We start from the raw sequence: 19846 nt of genomic DNA on the forward strand, positions 1-19846 counted from the left end.
ACCAACTTGCTCTCTGTCAACTAAGGTCAGGATTCAGGCCCAGCTCTGGAGGCAAGAGCAGATGGGTGGAGAGAAACAAAGTTCTCAGGAAAGCATATAGTTCTTATTAGATTCACGGACTTCCATTGAAGAGCTTTAGGAACCCACGAACCTCATGAATTGTATGCAAATGTGTGTATGCTTATGGGGGCGGGGAGGGGGGTGAAAAGAGATCTATAGTTTCAATATATTCTCAAAGAAATCCCTAACGACAATCCCTAGCACAGTGCCTGACACACCAAAGATACTCAGTAGTATCTGGAGGGTGAATGAACAAACGAATGAATGAGTGACTGAACGAATGTGTGTGCCTCCATGCCCTAGGAGACACCACACATGACCCGGTGCACACTTCCATCTGTATCTTTGGAGATGGTGAAAGCCATGCCGGGACCTGAGCCCAGTTCTCTCCCAGGCCCTTTCTCCCAGCCCCAGAGGCTATAGCCAGGTGCTAGGACGAGCTCCAAAGAGATGCTTCCCCCGCTTTCTCCCACCTCCACTACTGACAATGACCAGGCAGAGGCGGGAGTTGTGCAACTCAGATAACAAAGCTTTATTGAATGCCAGGAGGGGGCAAGGGTGAGGCAGGGCTCAGGGGTGAAGTGCTTATGTGTGGGGAGTGGTGTTGCAGGAGAGGGGATCCCCCATGAGACCTGTGTCCTCACAGCAGGGGAGGGCGGGGGGCGTGCTTCCTAGGCCTGAGCAATGCTGAGCAGCCTTAGTTCTTGGTGCGAAGGACCTGCTCGTGGGTGGACACCACCTTGCCATCGTGCACGTCCACGACCTTGGTGCGGATCTGGCGGCTGGAGGAGGACACTGGAGAACAGGGTAGAGAAGGCGTCAGCAGCAGTGAATAGGCAATGAAGCAATCGGAAGTGGGGAGGCCAAGGAGTTGAGAGGAATCAAATGAGCTGCCTCCCTGCTGTCCTGCCTCCTGATTCTCTCTTCCTTCACTGCTCCTGAACTAGCACTGATATGATCAGCACATTTTATTTTTCAGATTAGGGCTTCCAAAGGTTGGGAGTAGAGTCTGTGTCCTCAGACCGGAGCCTCCTAAGAACTCAGACGGGACTGGTTCAGTCCAGATGGACCCAAATAGACACAGATTGGCCCAGGACAGACAGAGCCCTGTAGGCCCCTGTCCATGGTCCTGACCCCTAGGACCATGTGGTCTGCCATAGACACTGGGTCACAAAAGTAAAACGTGGAAGCCACCAGCTCTTAGCTCTATGGAGCATTTAGATAATGGTTTATAAGGGATACTTGGTGAGGAAACTGTAGCTCATCACCGCCCCCCCCCCCCCCCCCCCCGCAAGAAGCCCATATCCAACACTCTAGGCCTCCTGGGAGACCAGGGCTGGTCCTGAGGCTTGATGAGGAGGAAAATCTTACCATCTCTGGATGAATGAGAGCCAGAGGAGAACTGGGAGGAGGAGAGGCTGTGAAGACAGAAAGGGGGAAGATCATTAAACACATTGGGGGTGCAGTGAGTGAATCATGAAGGGATGGACCAGGAGGGAGGACAGGGTACTCACTGGGCGTCCTCTCCCTCCAGCAGGCGGCGGTAGGTGGCGATCTCCTGCTCCAACCGGGTCTTCACATCCAGCAGGATCTTGTACTCCTGGTTCTGCTGCTCCATGTCGCAGCGCAGCTGGGCCAGCTGCTCCTCCACGCTGCCGATCATCTCCTGGATCTGGGACAGCTGCATGCAGTAGCGGCCTTTGGTCTCCTCCAGACTGTTCTCCAGGGATGCTTTCTGCAAGGGAGGGAAAGAGGACCAAGGATCATTGAGTCGGTCAGTCTCTTCCTCCTAGATCTGGTCCCACCCCCGGCCTGGCCGTGCCCCTACCATGCTGAGCTGGGACTGCAGCTCGATCTCCAGGTTCTGCACGGTGCGGCGGAGCTCGGAGATCTCGCTCTTGCTGCTCTGCACCAGCTCGCTGTTGGTGGCCACTTCTCGGTTCAGCTCCTCGGTCTGCAAAAAAGAAAACGTTATTCACCCTGGAAGTTCCTGGGAGGCAGGTATCCTGGGTCCCCTGCATCCGAATGGCACCCACCTTGCTGAAGAACCACTCCTCGGCGTCCTTGCGGTTCTTCTCCGCTATCTTCTCGTACTGGTCGCGCATCTCGTTCAGGATGCGGCTCAGGTCCACGCCGGGGGCAGCGTCCATCTCCACATTGACGTCTCCACCCACCTGGCCTCGCATGGAGTTCATCTCCTGCGCAACCAAAGAACAGTCCACAGTGGGAGTCTCACTCTGGCAGCCGATTGGGGTTCCCCAGTCAGAGGTGTTCCTGGCCTCCACCTTCTCAATTCCATCTCTTCCCTCCCCGCTAATCTTCTAAGCTGGCTTTTCCACTGAGCTCTCACCTCCTCATGGTTCTTCCTCAGGTAGGCCAGCTCCTCCTTCAGGCTCTCGATCTGCATCTCCAGGTCGGCTCTGGCCAGGGTCAGCTCGTCCAGCACCCGGCGCAGGCCGTTGGTGTCGGCCTCCACACTCATGCGCAGGTTCAACTCCGTCTCGTACCTGGAATGACCGGAGAGAAAAGGAATGAGACAGTGTAGCTATCCTGACCACACTGAAGGCTTTGTTCTCTTCCTCCTGCAGCTTCTTCCCATAGTTGGCCCCCTGTGGGTGGTTTAGGGTGCCAATCTCGAAAATGGCATGGTTGGACACAGCACCCATTGATTGCTCAGATGCTCATTCCTGGAATGGGGTGACAGGGAATAGGGCAGTTTATCCTGGTACAGAATTCGGGGAAGGGAGATACTTCCAGCTTCAGTCAACGATAGCACACAAGACCTCCAAATATGACTGCCTCCTAAACTTCAGGGGCATGTGGGGAAGTGGGGAGTGCCTCTCCATAAAGCTGACTCCCAAACCTGGCTGTGGGTCGGAATCACCCAGGTCGCCTGTTAAAATAACTGAATCAGAACTCCAAGGGTGGGGCCCCCAAACCTTCTCTTTTTATGAGCACCCTAACGGGTTCTCACATGGCCAGCCTGGCGCTCATCAGCTCTGCTCAGGCAACACTGCTCCAAAAATGCCCCACCCCGGGAGACTGGCCATTCTGGGCCACCGCTGCCAACTCACTTGGTGCGGAAGTCATCCGCGGCCAGGCGGGCATTGTCAATCTGCAGGAGGACATTGGCATTGTCCACGGTGGCCGTGAGGATCTGCAAGGGAAGGGGCACAGGTCATTGGTCAAATGGACATCACTAGCCAGGCTTCACTGCAGCCAGCATCTGGCCTTTGCTTTCATGCTCTTGCCTGAGTCCCCACCTCCTCGCACAAGCCTGCGCCACAGCAGCCTAAAGGGTAACCTCTGGGAGTCCAGCTTTGACCCAGGGCTTTGCTGACTCATGGTCAGCAGAGGGGGTGGAAAGTGCCCTGGCCTTTGAACCAAAAGCTCTTGATTTCTGGTCCTGGTTTTACCACTGATGTGTTGCCAAACCTGAACCGGTTCTCAGGGCTTCCAGTTCCCTTCCTACAGGTGAGACACAGTTCTCAATCTGAATTCTCTCTGCAAAGCCAGCCCTGCCAGAACCTGCGGGCACATGCATTCCTTTCCCAGCTCACAGAGCAAGGGACCGCAGGGAATGCACAGAGAATCAGAAAAGAGGGAGCAGGAGACAAAGATCAATTGAACCCTGGGTTGGCTGGAGTTCCCTCCCTTAGCTGCCTAATCCACAAAAGGCATCAGCAAGACACCAAAGGAAGCAGGGTCAGCAGGAAGGGCTGGTGGGGTGGGGTGGGGTGGGGTGGGGGCACAGAGCAGGGGCCCCGGAGTCAGATGCCTAAAGCCCCCCAGGCTCCTTCCTGCAAAGGGCACGTGAAGGCGGCTGCCACTGATGGCCTCTGTGGTTTTTCCTTACTCTCCTGGCTGTGGGGTGGGGCCGGCTGGTGCCAGGGCTCATGGGCGGCAGCCGCCACAGCCCAGACTAATGAGCTAATGAGCAGTTTGGGTGTCTAACCCAGTCCCGTTACAGCCCTGCTCCTCCCCTGTGCTAGAGAACAGGTAGCTGTCTCCTGTGCTGGCAGGTGGAGCACAGGCCTTCTAGCCTCGGCTCTGCCGTGAACTTGCTGTGTGCCCTTCGGCAGGTCACGGCACCACTCAAAGCTACAGCTTCTTCCTCCGTAATGTACAAGGGTAAGAATTCATGGTCTCGCGTGGTCTGAGGACCCGGATTTCAGGAGGGCACGAGCGAGGCAGGGAAAGGGAAACCATGTTCCCTCTGACCCGCTTTGTGGGGCATCCGGGCCAGAGTCAGGCATCTATCCCAGGAACCTAAAGGTGCCCGTGGCCTGAGGCATCTATTGCTCTAGAGTCAGGGAGCTGGAATGGCACCTCCAGCTGCCTGGCCCACCCACCTTGTTCCTGAGGTCCTCGATGGTCTTGAAGTAGGGACTGTAGTCCTTGACTTCAGTGGGCCGCTGCCTCTGGTACCAGTCACGGATCTTGACCTCCAGGTCGGCGTTGGCCTCCTCTAGGGCACGCACCTTGTCCAGGTAGGAGGCCAGGCGGTCGTTGAGGTTCTGCATGGTCACCTTCTCACTACCCACCAGGAGTCCATCACCACTGCCAAGGCTACTACCAAAGCCACCACCATAGCCAGCAGGAAAGCGATCACTACTAATGTGACCACCACCAAAGAAGCCAAAGCCACCATCATATCCTCCTCCGAAGGCACTACCCAGGGCTCCACCATAGCTGCTGCTTCTGCTGAAGCCGCCTCCCATCCCTCCCCCAGTGGAGTAGCGGGAGGAGGACATGCCCCCGAAGGCGTTGGAGACCCGGCAGGACCCTCCGCCCAGGACGGAGGACATGCGGCTGGAGCCACCGCCAATGCCGCAGGAGCCCTTCATGGAGCCGGAGGAGGAGAACTGGCGGCTGCAGGTGGTCATGGTGCCGAGGAGGGAGGTGAGTGAGTGAGCGAGTGAGTCGGCAGAGAGAAGCGAGAGAGAGGTGCTCAGGTCCGCGGGAGAAGGAAGCAGGTGCTTTATAGTCCTGAGTAGGGGGCGGGCCTGGCATTTTCCATCCCCCTTGGCTTTCATCACCCACAGGCCAGGCAACTCCCAGCCAGCTCCCTCCTCTCCTCTGCCTTGTCATGTCTGTCATATTTTACTGGAAACTCATTGTTTGGGGTGCTTTGGGTTTCTTGTCCCGCCAGGCATGATTCACACGAGAAGGTGTGGGCCCCCAGGCTACACTTTCCCTTCAGGCCCTGGGAGCCGGGGCTCTCGGGAGCCCGCATGCTGGGCTCAGTCCGGTGGCGGGAGCAGGGCCTCTGCACCATAAACCTGGCGACCTATTCGTTCCCCACTAACGACGCGAGACTCAGACACTCCTCTTAGAGGAAGCCCACAACTCAAGGTGGCACCCGCCTCGAGGGACACCAGCACAGCAGGTCATATCAAACCCAGAGGCGCCCCTCAGCGTTGCCATCTGTAGAAAGAGATGAGGAAGTCTGGGGCCCTCCCGGGTCTGACCTCAGGGCTGTGCCCAGGAGACTGTCACATCCCTGAACCATGCCCAACCCGTCAGGTGGCTCAGGCTTCCACCCTGACACCCCCTTTAAAGGAAAATCCAGGCAGCTCTCCCAGCCCTGAGCATCCCCAGCCCCTGAGCAAAGACCTTGAGACCCTCCACAGGCCCCGGGGGCGGGGTAAGGTGGGTAGGGGGGGAGTCCAAGGTGCTAGCTGCTCAGTCTGGCCAAAGGCAGGGGCGTCACAGGCACAGCCAGACACATCAGGAAAGAGCATGCAGCCGATGAGTCCTGGTCCTGCCATTTGCTCCTGTGTGACCCAGGATCTGACACTTCTTTGGGCCTCAGTTTGCTCATCTGTAAAATGGAAGCAAACACCATCCACCCTGCCTACTGTGGAGTCAGCTCCCAGAATCCAACGCGGCAGTGCATGTGAAAGGGCACAAGACTGGTGAGCGCTGCTGTAGCCCAGCCTGGGCTCCAGGGGGTGGTGTTCTCGGGCCCCAGGGCAGCCCTGGTGGGAGGGGCTGGCTCAGGCCCCATTAGAGCCCCTTGTGGAGCTGGCCCAAGGGTTTATTTTGTGGGGGAAGGAGGGAGGGAGTGCAGGTACCTGGGAGTGGACTTGAGGGTCCCTGGCTTCTGAGGCCCTGATGGTTAGGGGACATTTCGTTCTGCCCTAAGGGCTTGCACAAGGGGACCTCAGCTTTCCCACGTCTCCCAGACAACTCCAAAAGCACCCCTCAGGCTGCACCCCGCCTTCCCGCCAGCCCCTCAGCTCCACAGACCCCGGCAGGCATGTTGGGAGGAATGTGGTCGTGTCTGGGGCTGCCTGACACGTCCCATCTCCCCAGACAGGCTCCAACAGCCCCCGCTGGAGGCTCTTCCGAGGATCAACTGCTCCTGAAATAGAAGTGAGAGAAGTGGAGCCTCCCTCCCCCCCCCATCAAAGCAGATGTTGGGAGCTTCCCCCTCCCCGCCCTCAAACCGCCCCCCCCCCCCCCCAGTCCCGCCAGCTGGCTCAGGAGACAATGCTGAGACAAACACTGGAGGCCCTGGGCTCCCCAAATCTGCAGCGCAGAGCACTCACAAGGATGTGAGTAAGCCAGGGCCCCACCCCTGCCAGACACTCCTAATCTCCTTCCCCAGAGCGGCCTCGGCCCCAGCCCAGGCCTGTAATTCCCCAGCCAGAGGCAGCAGGGACTTTGGTGGAGAGACATGCTTTTAGGAGGGAGAGAATGCTCTTAGGAGGCACATTGCTGTTGGCTGGGGGTTGGGGGTGGAGGGTGCTCACCAGAGAAAAAGGCAGCATTCAGAGGGACCCTGGGAGTGGAAGTGGGTTTAGAGCCCACCGCCTCCCTCCCTCCACTGCAGGGACCCACAGAGAGGCTCCCCAGAGCGGGGGACACAGGAAAAGGCCAGCTTCATTCATGGAACCCAAAGCAGGCTCCTTCCTTGCCGTCCTCCAAGGGGGATCCCAAAAAGTAAAGAGGGTAGGGACCCAATGACACATACATGACCTCATGCACAGTCTAAGGAGAGACCTTTGCCAGCTTCCCTCCCCCACAGAGCCTGGGACCCCCCTGTGGAATGCAAGTCTGACCCCCGCCCCCCATTAGAACCCTGACTCACACCGGAGGCCAACCCCCCTCCGACATGGAACTAGGCACCAATGGCCCAGCCTGTGCTCAGGACATTTTGAAGGGAGGCAGCTTTCTGGGACAGCAGGGGTTAATGGAACAGGGCTGTGGTGGGGAGTTCTGTGTGAGCCTGGAGTACCCCCAACGCTGCACTCCTAGGCAGGCTTTGTGTGGGTGCCTTTACCTGACCCTCCTCCTGCCACCTGGGAAGGAGGGGTAATGGAGGAGCCTGGGGCGGTGCCTCTTGTGGTCGATGAGTCTTCCCACACCAGCCTGGGGTGGGGGGGGCGGGGGTGGGACGGGACCCAGGCCAATCCAAACAGATGAAGGGACTGCACTGTGCTGAGGACCAGGCCGGGAGCCAGGCGATGGGATCCTGAGGAGGAACAGCCCGGTCTGAGGAGGGAGCTACAGCCGAGGCCCTTGGAGCCCAAGCTCATGGAAGAGACTGTCCCTGCCCTGAGCAAACCTTCCCCGCCCCCCCCCCCCCCCGCCCCCCGGCGTCACCCCCCCCCTCCCACTCCCCCGCCTGAGAGGGACGAGAGGTTGCATGTCAAAATCGCTTAAGATGTGAAGAGACACAAGGCAAGCGCAAAGCCTATGTCCTCGTGTTCTGGAACTGCCGTGACAAGTTACCACACATGTGGTGGTTTAGAACACGAGAAAGTTCTTCTCTCACAGCCAGAAGCCCCATATCAAGGAGTGGGCAGGCCACTGCCTCTGAAGGTGCTTGGTTAGAGTCCTTCCTCCCTCTCTGGGCTGCTGGTGGCTCCTTGCGTTCTGTGGTGTGTGGCAGCACCACCCCCATCTCTGCCTCCAGCTCCATGCGGCCTTCGTCTCTGTGTCTCTCTGTGTTCTCACCTATGTCTAATAAGGACACTCGTTGGATTTAATGCCCACCCCAATCCAATATGACCTCATCTCAATTCTCACCACAGTTACATCTGCAAAGACCCGTGTTCAAATAAGGTCCAGTTCTGCGGTTCCAGGTGGTCATGAATTTGAGTTTGACTCACGTTACATAAAGTAGATGCTCTATTCAACCCACTACCCCACCTACCAGACTGGCAGCTGTCCAAGTTGCAGAGGCTGTGGTGAGAAACGTGTTAAAGAAACAGCTGTGCACCCTGGCTGGTTTGGCTCAGTGGATAGAACATAGGCCTGCAGGCTGAAGGGTCCTGGGTTCAATTCCTGTCAAGGGCACAGGTCTGGGTGGCGGGCTCAATCCCCAGTAGGGGGCGTGCAGGAATTCTCTCTCATCATTGATGTTTCTATCTCTCTCTCCCTTTCCTGTTCTCTCTGAAATCAATAAAAATATATTTTAAAAAAAGAAGCTGCTCCCAGAAGCCTCCCAGATTGGCCCTGCTCTTCTCTTAGCACAACCATCTCTCTGTCTTTTTAAAAATATATTTTTATTGATTTCAGAGGAGAAGGGAGAGGGAGAGAGAGAAAGATAGAAACATCAATGATGAGAGAGAATCATTGATCAGCTGCCTCCTGCATGCTCCCCACTTGGGATCGAGCCCATAGCCAGGGACAGGCTGGGAGCAGCTCTTAGTCTCTCCTATTCATCCTACAAAGTCCCAGCCACCTGTGTGTAGCTGGGTCTCCTGGCACTGGGGGCTGTCACTTGTAGAGACAATATGTTGGGCTTGAGCTGACCTGGACCTCAGCCTCTGCCACCAGACAGGCAGGCCCAGCACCGGGCCCGGAGCAGGCTGGCAGGCAGGATTTCAGGCTCAGGAGGCAAGCAAGAGCCTGAAGCACTGCCCTAAGGCCCTGGTCCCCTTTCCCCTAGAGAGCTCTGCCACCCGCTGGTTTCCCAGGCCAGCCAGCCATCTGGGCCAAGTGTCCTCGTCAGAGCCTGGGTTGACACGACAGATGGGCTGAGCCTGCCAGCTGTGAGCGCTGACAGAGCAGACTGGCCACCCCGCCTCGTAGATGCAGAAGGTTCTGAGGTGGAGGAAACCCCCAAGCCCACAGCAAGGAAGCTGCTCGGACAGGACCATCCCAGCTCTGCCTGCCGCAAGGCTCACTTTCCAGGGCCAAGTCCCCTCCTGCTCGGGGGTCCCCAAGACTCAGAGCCAACAAGGGCCTCCATGGCCATCTAGATCTAGTCTGTTAACTTGACGGATTAGGAAACTGAGGCCCAGGGAGGGGAAGGGTCATGTCCAAAGTCACACAGCAGAGCCTGCCTTGAAAGTACGAAATGTTTAACACATGCCCCCCAGGAATGTGAGCTGGGCAGGGTGAGAACATGTGGGGTCAAAAGAGCCAGGTGTCCTTGTGAGAGCCTGCACCCCGGAATCACGTTCAGGTTGTTAAGAACATAAACGGGCAGATGGCCAAGGGCCAGTAACAGATGGGTCCGCTCACCGTCTCTTCGCTCCCTGTTCAGGGAAAGTGAGGCTTCAGCTCTCCAGACACTTACCCACAATGCCCACTGCAAACCGAGCTCCATCCCCAACCACCAGTCCCGTCACCGACCCCCACGTCTCCACCCATCCCAGGCCTCGGCCTGAATTTCCAGTTCTGTTCTTTCTTTCTGTCCAAATGCCTCCTGTTCTTTAAGGCTAGACCTCAGTTCAACACACAAATTTAAGATATGATTTCTGGCCTGGCCGGCATGGCTCAGTGGTTGAGCATCGACCTATGAACCAGGTGGTCAAGGTTTGGTTCCTGGGCAGGGCACATGCCTGGGGTGTGGGCTCAACCCCCAGTAGGGGGCGTGCAGAAGGCAGCGGATCATTGATTCTCTCAATGATTCTCTCTCATGATTGATGTTTCTATCTCTCCTTCCCTCTCCCTTCTTCTCTGAAATCAATTTTTTTTAAAACAAGATATGATTCCTGCAGACTGTGTGGCATAAAGTAGATGCTCAATGAAGGACAAAAGAAAGGGAGGAGGGGAACGGGGAGAAAGAGAGGAAAGAGAAGTTGGTAAGGGAATGTGACGGATGGATGGATGGATGGATGGATGGGTGGATGGATGGATGGATAACTAGAAAAATGGAGGAGGATGGATGGTGGGTGGGTAGGCCCGTGGGCAGGTGGGTGAATGATGAATGGAACCAGAGAAAGAACAGTCATTCCACCCATCCCAGCCTGGGCAAGCATCTTAGAGGACCTTTTAACTGAATAGATGCTAAGCAAGCAAAGAAAGTGAGGAAGGACATCCACTTGCTCAAAGACCCACTGGTCCGAGGGCAACCGCAGCCTTGAAGCATCGCTGAGCCCAGCGCCGGAGACTGCATGGGCCTGACCGAGCTGAGAGCGGCGGCCGGTGACAGAGGTCCTGCTGAGGAGCTCAGACTGTACCCTGAGGACACTGGGGGACACTGAAGGGGGTCCACGCAGGGGAGTAACGTTGCCAGATGTGTTTTACAAAGGCCTCCCTGGCCTCCAGGGGGCACATACTTCGGCAGAGGGGCAGGAAAGAAAAAACCAGGAAGGAAGATGTTACCTGGCCATTGTCCAGGTAAGGGGTGGTGTTGGCTCAGACCGCTCGTCTCCTGCAAGTCCCACCCCATCCCTCAGATCACCCGGCTTTCCCCTTCTCCGCCCTCCCACTGCCTCCGTGGTCTGTGCCCACCCCCCACCCCAAATCTTACTAGGTGCTTTGGGGGCCACAAAATGCCTCTCCTTGAGCTTGGCATGTTAATTTCCTGTAATTACTCTAATCTGATGGAGGAGACACAGCCCTTGCCCTTGGAGATGTTTAGTCTGATGGGGGAGAGCAAAGGAGCCTAGCGCTTTCTCTGCTCCCCGGGCCGGGCCGAGGGGAGCATGGAGCTGAAGAGCCACCAGGTGGGGTGGGTACCACACGGAAGGCTTCTTGGAAAGGTTGCGTTTGACTCAGGTTTTCAGAGAAGGAAGAGCCCTGCATGGGTGGGGTGGCAGAGGGCATTCCCAGGCAGGGGCGTGGCTGTGAGAACTCAGGGAAGTAGGCAACGGGGAGCCTGAATGGCTGTGTCAGGATCCTGCATTACAGGGACTTTGTGGGGGGAGGGTCAGAGGAGAGGGGAAGACGGGGGAGGGGTCCTGGGAGCTCCAGAGAGAGAAGGAATGATTTTCACCATCAGAGGTTGGGGAGCAGATGCAGCGTCATGCAGCCCCCTCCCCCGGGCTGACATGTGCGGGATCCAGGAAGCAGCAGGGCCTCCCAAGTCAGTCAGGGGGGCTCAGTCCGGGCTCTCCACTCCTTGGCCCACTCCCTGCAGCCCCTGAGCCCGTCTCCTGTCAAACGGGCATAACAGTTTCTGCCACGCAGGATTCTGGGCAGGAGCCAATAATTTGTGGCGGTGGCCAGCCCGGTGCTGGGCACAGAGTCGGTGTTTGGGAAAAATCTCCATTTAATGAATCCCTAGGTGCTTGCCCAATGGGGGGCAGGGGTGAGCACAATAGGAGAACAGGTATCAGGCGGCAGGCAAAGGCAGAGACAAAGAACAAAGAGGAGCCCAGGAAAGTGCGGGGGCGTGGGAGTGACAAGAGAAGGAGGAGGCCTTGGAAGAGCTGCTGAGGCCAGCGGGCCGAAGTGATGAGCTGGCGAGTCAGTGAGGGCCTGGCCAGGGCGGAGTCTACGGGAACAGGCAGGCCCGGGGGAGCCCTGCTGGGGAAGCGTCAGCAGGACAGGGTGGGTGTGAGGGGACAAGGCACGGGAGCAGCCAGCAGGACCCCCCCGCGCTGAGCTGGAGGCCCAGCACTGCCTGACCTGGCCTGGGTATGAGGGAGATGGAGAAGCCGCAGCTCCGGTGTCCAATGAGGTCCGGAGGCCGGAGGAAGCCTCGCCAGTCACTCAGCATCACCAGGTCCTGGCTCTTCTCTGGGGCAACAGACACTCACACGCACATACACTCACATGCATACACACACACGCATGCACGCACGCACGCACGCATGCACAACTAGGCTATGCTCTTCCTCCTTCTTCTGTAAGACTAGAACCATGTCTGAAGGCCTCCCTGAACTCATCCTTTGGCCTCATGGCCAGAGATGATCAGACCAAATTTGAAAAGCCCCAGGAGACAGACCGGCGCGGCTCAGTGGTTGATCTAGGTACCAGGAGGTCACAGTTCGACTCACGGTCAGGGCACATGGTTGGATTGTGGGCTCGATCTCCAGTGTGGGATGTGCAGGAGGCAGTTGATCAATGATTCTCTGTCATCATTGATGTTTATCTCTCTCTCTCTCCCTCTCCCTTCCTCTCTGAAATAAGAAAAAATATATGGAAGGAAGGAAGGAAGGAAGGAAGGAAGGAAGGAAGGAAGGAAGGAAAGTCCCAAGCAAGATTTCTGTATGGGCTGGTGTGTCCAGTGACTGAACTCATATGACCAACTCTGCAGACATATGTGGCCGCCATCCCCACCCCACGACCAAGGATAAAGGGGTTGATATCAGAAGAAGGTAGGGCACAGATTTGGCCCCAACAACCACCACAAAGTGTGTTTACTGCAAAAGGGAGGTGGTGGTAACACAGGAAGAGGCTGCTATACCTGACTTCTAGCCCTGGGTTGCCTGGCAGCCAAGGCAAAAAGGGAAACAATGATGGAATGTAAAACTCCCACTAACTAATAAAGAGACCTAGCTGACGGTCAAGAGAGACCATTATCTTCTAAGGTCTGAGGCCTGAGAAGAGTCTGAACTCATAGCATCTGAAGGACAGTGAGAGCTTCTGTTTCCTGAGCTTTGCGCTGTCAGGCACTGTCCTAGGCATTGCCCCTGAGTCCTCATTTCATCTCTTGGGAAAGGAGTTACCTTCTCTATGTTAGAGACTTAGAGACATAAAGGCAGGGGGATTCCCCTGGGCCTCCGTCTCCAAGGGCTGACCCCCTCCCAGCCACCACTGAATGTGTGGGTGTCCATAAAGCTGGGTCCCTTACCCCTGGCAGCATCACAGCCTGCCTCCTGGACCCACCACGCTCCAGCCACTTCTCCTGGGCACTCACTGGCCAGATTTCCAACTGTCAGCACCAGAGACGTGTGCCTGAGGGCCTCCAGCCACCACAGCCCGTCCTGCCTGTGCAGGATGAGGCTACAGCTGTCCACAGTGTTCACTGGCTTGATAACACACCTGTTAGTAGCCCTTCCCTCCCTTCCCCCTCTCACCTACCCGCTCCCTAATGGTGTTTCCCGAGACACCACCCACAACACTTCTTGAACTTTTGGACTTGAATTTTTGTCTGAGAGTCTGCTTCTGGAACCCACAGTGAGGCACATGAGTTTTTGGTTTGTTTTTTTTTAATATTACTTTCATTTATTTCCGAAAGGGAGAGAGACATGGAAACAGCAATGATGAGAGAGAATCACTGATGGGCTGCCTCCTGTATGCTCCACACTGGGGATCAAGCCCACAACCCGGCATGTGTCCTGACCGGGAATTGAACCTTGACCTCCTGGTTCATAGGCCAATGCTCAACCACTGGGTCACACCGGCTGGGCAGACATGACACACTTTTAAGCTTAAGCTGCATTATTTTGAATATGTTTTTCTTAAGACAGGTATCACATGATCTCACTCATATGTGGAAAACTAAGTAGCAAACTGGTGAATGGAGTGGATCCAGAGACATGGAAGCATGAAACAGAGTGGGAGATCTCGAAGGGAAGGCAGGAGAGGGTGGGTGGGCAGGAAGTAATCCACCGAAGACCTTGTATGCATGTATGCATGGCCCATGGACACGGACAATAGGATGCTGAAGGCCTGGGGTGGGGGTGGGGACAGGATGGAAGGGGTTAATGGGGGAAGGGGACATATGTAATACTTTCAACAGTAATTATTAAAAATAAATAAATAAAGCCCTCAAGACAGCAAAAAAAAAAAATCAATAAATATTTTTTTCTTAAAACGTTGCAGTCTAGGCTTTCTTGATTCTAGAGCCAGTGATGGCGAACCTATGACACGCATGTCAGAGGTGACACGCGAACTCATTTTTTTGGTTGATTTTTCTTTGTTAAATGGCATTTAAATATATAAAATAAATATCAAAAATATAAGTCTTTGTTTTACTATGGTTGCAAATATCAACAAATTTCTATATGTGACATGGCACCAGAGTTAAGTTAGAGTTTTTCAAAATGCTGACACGCCGAGCTCAAAAGGTTCGCCATCACTGTTCTAGACAATCCATCAAGCCCCGATTTGAGCACTTACCACTTCCATGACGTAAACACCCCACTGCCTTTCTCTGGGAGGAGGAGGAAGAGGAGGGCAGGCATCAGCCAAGATGGGGCTGCCGGCGGGGAGCTTGGATTTGGTAAGCACAGCCCACCCTGCACCCACCAAAGGCACCTCTGGGAGAAGGAGAACGAAGAAGGCCATTCCCTGCCTAGGTGCTGGAAGGCAGTGTCTCCTTTAAGACCAGGGCAGCCCTTGATTGGTCACTGTAGCCCCCACCCAGAGCCCAGCTCACCTGGCCCAGAGCAACCTCGAAGTGGGTCCAGCTGAGTTCTCTCAGCTCCTGCAAGAACCCGCCTTCTCCGTGACCAGAGCAACTCACACCAGGCCAGGGGTCTGACCCACATGGGTGTTCTGACACCTCACCTGCCAGCCATGCACCCTCGGGCAGGCCGCTCAACCTCCCCGAGCCTAAGCACCCTCACCTGTAAAACGGGAGGATGCGGTGTGGGGAGACAGGTGGGAGTCTTGGCAGAGAGCCAGCTCAGCTTTGACAGGCCAGAAACACAGCTGCAAGAATCAAATGAGGTCGTGCAGGCCAGGCTGCTGCGAAAACTGTGAAACGGAGAGGGAAAGAGTGAGCAAACATTAACTGGGTGCCTGCTGTATACATTTCATCTCCTTTAATGCTCACATGAGCCCTCTCAGGTAGATACTAGTACCCAACATTGAGAGATGGGTAACCGAGATGCAGAGAGATGAAGGAATGGGCCCAAGGCCGTGCTCAGAGTTCAACACCAGCGCGGCCTCTTGCCTCCCGCTACTATTCCGCACTACCTTCTGCAAGGGACTGTGATCCTGCTTTCATTTTAGTGCTTTTCTTCTGGGTATCACTTTTGACTTGTGTCGTCATACTGTTATCTAAATACAAAGTGAATTAGATCTATTTTATGGTGCCACATGCTAACCAACATGGACAAACCTAGAGGACACTGTGCTAAGCGAAAAAGGACAAATACTATACGATTCCACTCCTGTGAAGTACCTACAGCGGTCAAAATTATAGAAACAGAAAGTAGAAAAAGCTGGTTACCAAGGACTGGGGGGAGGAGAAGAGGGAATTGGTGTTTAATGGGAATAGAGTTTCAACCCTGCAAGATAAAAAAAGCCCTAGAGACCTATTGCGCGACAATGTGCATACATTTAACACTGCTGAACTGTGCACTGGAAGATCATTAAGACGACGAAAATCTATTACACAGCTCCATGAAATTGACAGTCTAGGATGTTAATGTGTGCGACCTGTTTCTAACTAGGAAGTCAGTGTGATATTCAACAACTTAACTGACTCTTTGGCTTTAAATTTTTTTGTTTGTTTTTTTTGTCCATGTAGACACATACACAATTGCACGTGTATGTATAAATGTGTGTGCCCGCCTTTTTCCTTTCCTGTGTTTTCTGGATTCCCCTCCTCCCCCTACTCCCCCCTTCACTCACATCAGCCTCCCACCCTACCCTGAGGTAACCCATGCTAAGAACTTCATGCATACCCTTTCATATTTTGGATGTTTGTGTAATTATACACACACACACACACACACACACACACACAAAATGCATTTACATAATCGGGAGACTGGTTTTGTTTATTCACACGTGAGATCAATATCCTACGTGTGCTTTCCTGCATCCTGTATTCCCCTCTCCCCCGGACCTTCAGGAATCTCTTCTGACATAGCTCCAACGTACGGTTGTGATGGTGGCTGAATATTTTATAGTATGAGTGGACCCCTATTGACTCGACTGTACAGTACTGATGGGCGGTCACTTTGTTTTCCATTTTCAGTCCCATATGAATAATGGCACTTGCGTCTTTTATGCTGATCTTTTATTTCTTTGAAGTTATTCATCTAATCATGAAGCCCCTTAGGTCTTTGAAATTCACCTTTGCCATGAACTCACACATAATGGGGCCAGAGAAGAGCCTGGGAGAGGAAAAACCCAGGGGATGGAACAATGAATGAATGTATATTTTTTCCATTTCCCATTTATGTTATCACACTCTTCACATGGCAGATAAAGACTGGAAGGACCAAAACATATCTGTTTTATGTCCAACAATACCATGATCATGAGGAAGACAGATGCTGGGATCCCAGCAACAAGTTAGCAGGGAGCCAACTCCAAAATGGACTCCCCTAAATAGCCATCTTTGCTTTAACCTCTCCCCCCCCCCCCCCCCCCCCCCCGCCCCAAGTTCACTCAAAGCCCTTCAGGAGTCCTGGACAGTTGGGGGAAGAGAGGATGCAAAGCTACATCAGCCCGCGGTGGTGACCACACAGTTTATCTGGAAGGCCCACCTGACAAAGAGCTCCAGGTGCTCGGAACCTCTGCTCTCACAGACCGGACTCTGTCCCTCCATTGCTTTCTCTTCCACAGAAGCCCCTCAATACCAACCCCAGTGGCAGCCTGGTACCAACATGACGAGAAGCACATGGAAGCCAAAGAAGCCTGTTCTCAAGTAATTTGCTTCTAGGAAGGTTTCATGGAGACCAGCAAGAACAGCGGCTTCTACACCAAACCCCTGGTTTGACTCCACCAACATTTATGAGTGTCCCTTAGGGGCTGGGCGCTGCCTAAGGGCTGTGAAGACAAGCAACACAGAAAGCGTCATCCCTGTTTGTTTCAGGGAGTCATCAGAAGACCGACCTGACCTACCGCAGTGGGAAGGCAAACAAGAAATCCCTTATCTCAGAGACAAGGAGGCATGCTATGCTTTTTATAGCTCTCAAGAACAATGGGTCCAAAGAAAGCAGAAGCTTACAAGCTTAGCACTAATTCATTTACATCAGCAGATATACTTTACAGGCTATCATTAATTCTCACTCGGGCCATTGTTTCAGCACTTTACGCAGTTATCTGAAACAATATTTCACAAACGTTGACATTAAGTCAAGCATAAAGAATCTGAGGGCGTGTTCGAAGTAGACAAGTTACAAGGAACATTCAAGAGCCACTCAACCTCCTCACCTCAGCACCAGCATCTCAGGAAGTGGGGAAGGCCAGCCACAAGCAAACTGCAGTCTGATTTGGGACTTAAATCTTGTTTGAGGAATCCAGGCATCAAGGCATTTCTGGGTGGAAAAGCAGGTTCCCTTATTAAAGGGGAAACTCACATTTCTGCTTTGAGGTTGTACTTCTTCAAAGGGGTTTATGGGTGGTTTTTGTTTATTTCTTTGTTTGTTTAATATATTTTTCTTGATTTCAGAGAGGAAGGGAGAGGGGGAGAGAGATAGAAACATCAATGATGACAGAGAATCATTGATCAGCTGCCTCCTGCATGCCCCCCAATAGGGATCCAGCCCGCAACCTGGGCATGTGCCCTGATCAGGAATCAAACTGTGACCTCCTGGTTCATAGGTCAATGCTCAACCACTGAGCCACACTGGCTTGGCCAAAGGGTTTATGTCTTGTCTCTACAAGCAGAGAAAATGGAGGAGAGAAAATGGAGGAGAGGAAATCATCAAATAAATATTAAAGAAAATCTCCCAGAACCGAAAAGCATGGGTTTTCACATTGAAAGATTCTGCCAAGTGCCCAGTCCTATAGGTGAAGACACGACACGTGATATTTCAGCTGCTAGAAAGAAAGGAAAGAACCCAAAAGTCCTGGGGAAAGGGATAGGCATGGGATCGTATGAAGAATCTATAATCAAAATAGCATTAGACTTAACAGCAATACTATTGAGATGCCAGGAAACAGTGTAACAATACCTTCCAAATGCTGAGGGAAAATTATTTCCAGACTAGTATTCCATACCCTGCCCAACTATCAGTCAAGAGTGAGGATAGTGAGGGCTGATTAACCATATTTTCAGGCATAATAGTGCTATGAATCCTTTCTCAGAAAATACTAGAAAATGTGCTTCACTAAAATGAAGGGGGGGAAAGAAAAAGAAAAAGGAAGACATGGGATCCAGGAAACAAGGGATGCAACACAGAAAGAAGAGACCCCCAGATGACAGTGAAGAGAGATTCCAGGGTGACAGCAGGCCTAGAGAGCAAACAGACAGACTGAAGCAGGAGGACAGAGGGTGCCAGGAGGGACATCTTTGAAAAGATGAAATTGATGGAATAGGCAGTGTTCAACATATGAAGAGGAGACTTATACTTCCAACAGTGAATGAGAGAATAAGTTAGTGATAGGTACATCGAAAACCTAAACAAATTGGAGATATTTATTCCAAGGAAATTTAATATAGTATAAAATATGATTTGACTGTGACTAGTATTTAAATAGTCATAATAATATAAACATTAAACATTTATCTAATGAAAATATGAATATATTGAGAAGATGGGGGAAAAAGGAAAGTGAGGAAGAAGTGGGATGCAATGCTGTATAAGAGAGCTTAGTAAGTCCCATCCTTCATAGCAGGAAGTCAAGCATTAAACACTAAAACTTAAAAAAAAAATCAAGAAATGCTAGTCTAAGCCTGTTGTCTAAAAATAAGGAGGATTGAGCATCGTCCTGTGCACCTAAAGGTTGTTGGTTCGATTCCCAGTCAGGGCACATACCTGGGTTGTGGGTTTGATCCCCGGTTGGGCATGTATGGAAGGCAACCAATTGATGTTTCTCTCTCTCTCTCTCTCTCTCTCTCTCTCTCTCTCTCTCTCTCCCTCTCCCCACCCCTTCTTCTCTCTAAGCATGTCCTCAAGTGAGGATTAAAAAATAATCATAATAAAATAAAATAAGGGGGCAAATGCCAAAAGTAACAGCTAAGAAAGTGGGAGGTGGGAATGGAGGTCTGTGACACAAACTGGGATTGCTCTTTTTTTTTTTCCTTTTTGGGGGGAATGGCTCTTTTCTCATAAAAGGTTTTATTCTAGCCCTAACCGGTTTGGCTCAGTGGATAGAGTGCCGGCCTGCAGACTGAAAGGTTTTATTCTGTTATACACACATAACTTTGATTTGTTTGATTAAATTTTTTAAAATATGGAAGGCATCCACAGCAAGTGAGAGGCGTGGGACAATGCAATTAGCCAGGTATGGTTGACTCACGAGTACAGGGCAGGGAAGGGCGGAACGGAGGCAAAGCAGGGAGAGAAGGAAGCGCCAAGCATCGAAGGGGAAAAGGAACATCATGAGTGGTTAAGCAGAGGAGTCCTGATCACATCCTTATTCCTCATCTTGACCACATTCTTGTTAGAAGATCTCTGGGCAGAAATGGGGGTGGGAGAGCTGGATAGCACGGGGCCCTGGTGAGTAGGCCATGGCCAGTTCTAGGAAGAGAGGAAGCAGGTCTGAATGGGGCAGTGGTTTGGGTAATGAAGAAGAGATATTTCCCAGGGAGCTCATCAGCACAAAATGTACCGGCTGAGGGGAAGGGGAGAAAGGAAGGAGTTGACAGGGTTGATGAGGAGGAGCAGGTGGGGAGAAGAAAGGTTCTATCCATGAGCACTCTCCTCAAGGCAGAGTCTCACCCTTCCACTGTCCAACAGAAAAACCATTGTGTGCAAAGGTGAGGAGACAAGGGATCAAGCTCAGAGCTCAAGCGTTGAGTCTGTGG

At 53.2% G+C, this 19846-nt stretch overlaps 1 protein-coding gene across 1 annotated transcript; it reads right to left on the minus strand.

Moving 5' to 3' along the window:
• Nucleotides 1-568: 568 nt before the first annotated feature.
• Nucleotides 569-5031, minus strand: LOC138993723 (keratin, type I cytoskeletal 14). The gene is made up of 8 exons (XM_070393046.1): nucleotides 4413-5031; nucleotides 3135-3217; nucleotides 2411-2567; nucleotides 2097-2258; nucleotides 1889-2014; nucleotides 1575-1795; nucleotides 1432-1478; nucleotides 569-855 (listed from the first exon to the last, which is right to left on the minus strand). Exons 1-8 carry the CDS (start codon nucleotides 4944-4946, stop codon nucleotides 758-760), a joined length of 1428 nt encoding a protein of 475 aa, XP_070249147.1. The 5' UTR covers nucleotides 4947-5031; the 3' UTR covers nucleotides 569-757.
• Nucleotides 5032-19846: the final 14815 nt, after the last annotated feature.

Source organism: Myotis yumanensis, unplaced genomic scaffold (genome assembly GCF_028538775.1).
Source record: "Myotis yumanensis isolate MYYU_CA2020_CCGP unplaced genomic scaffold, mMyoYum1.0.hap1 SCAF_16, whole genome shotgun sequence".
Classification (NCBI taxonomy): domain Eukaryota; kingdom Metazoa; phylum Chordata; class Mammalia; order Chiroptera; family Vespertilionidae; genus Myotis; species Myotis yumanensis.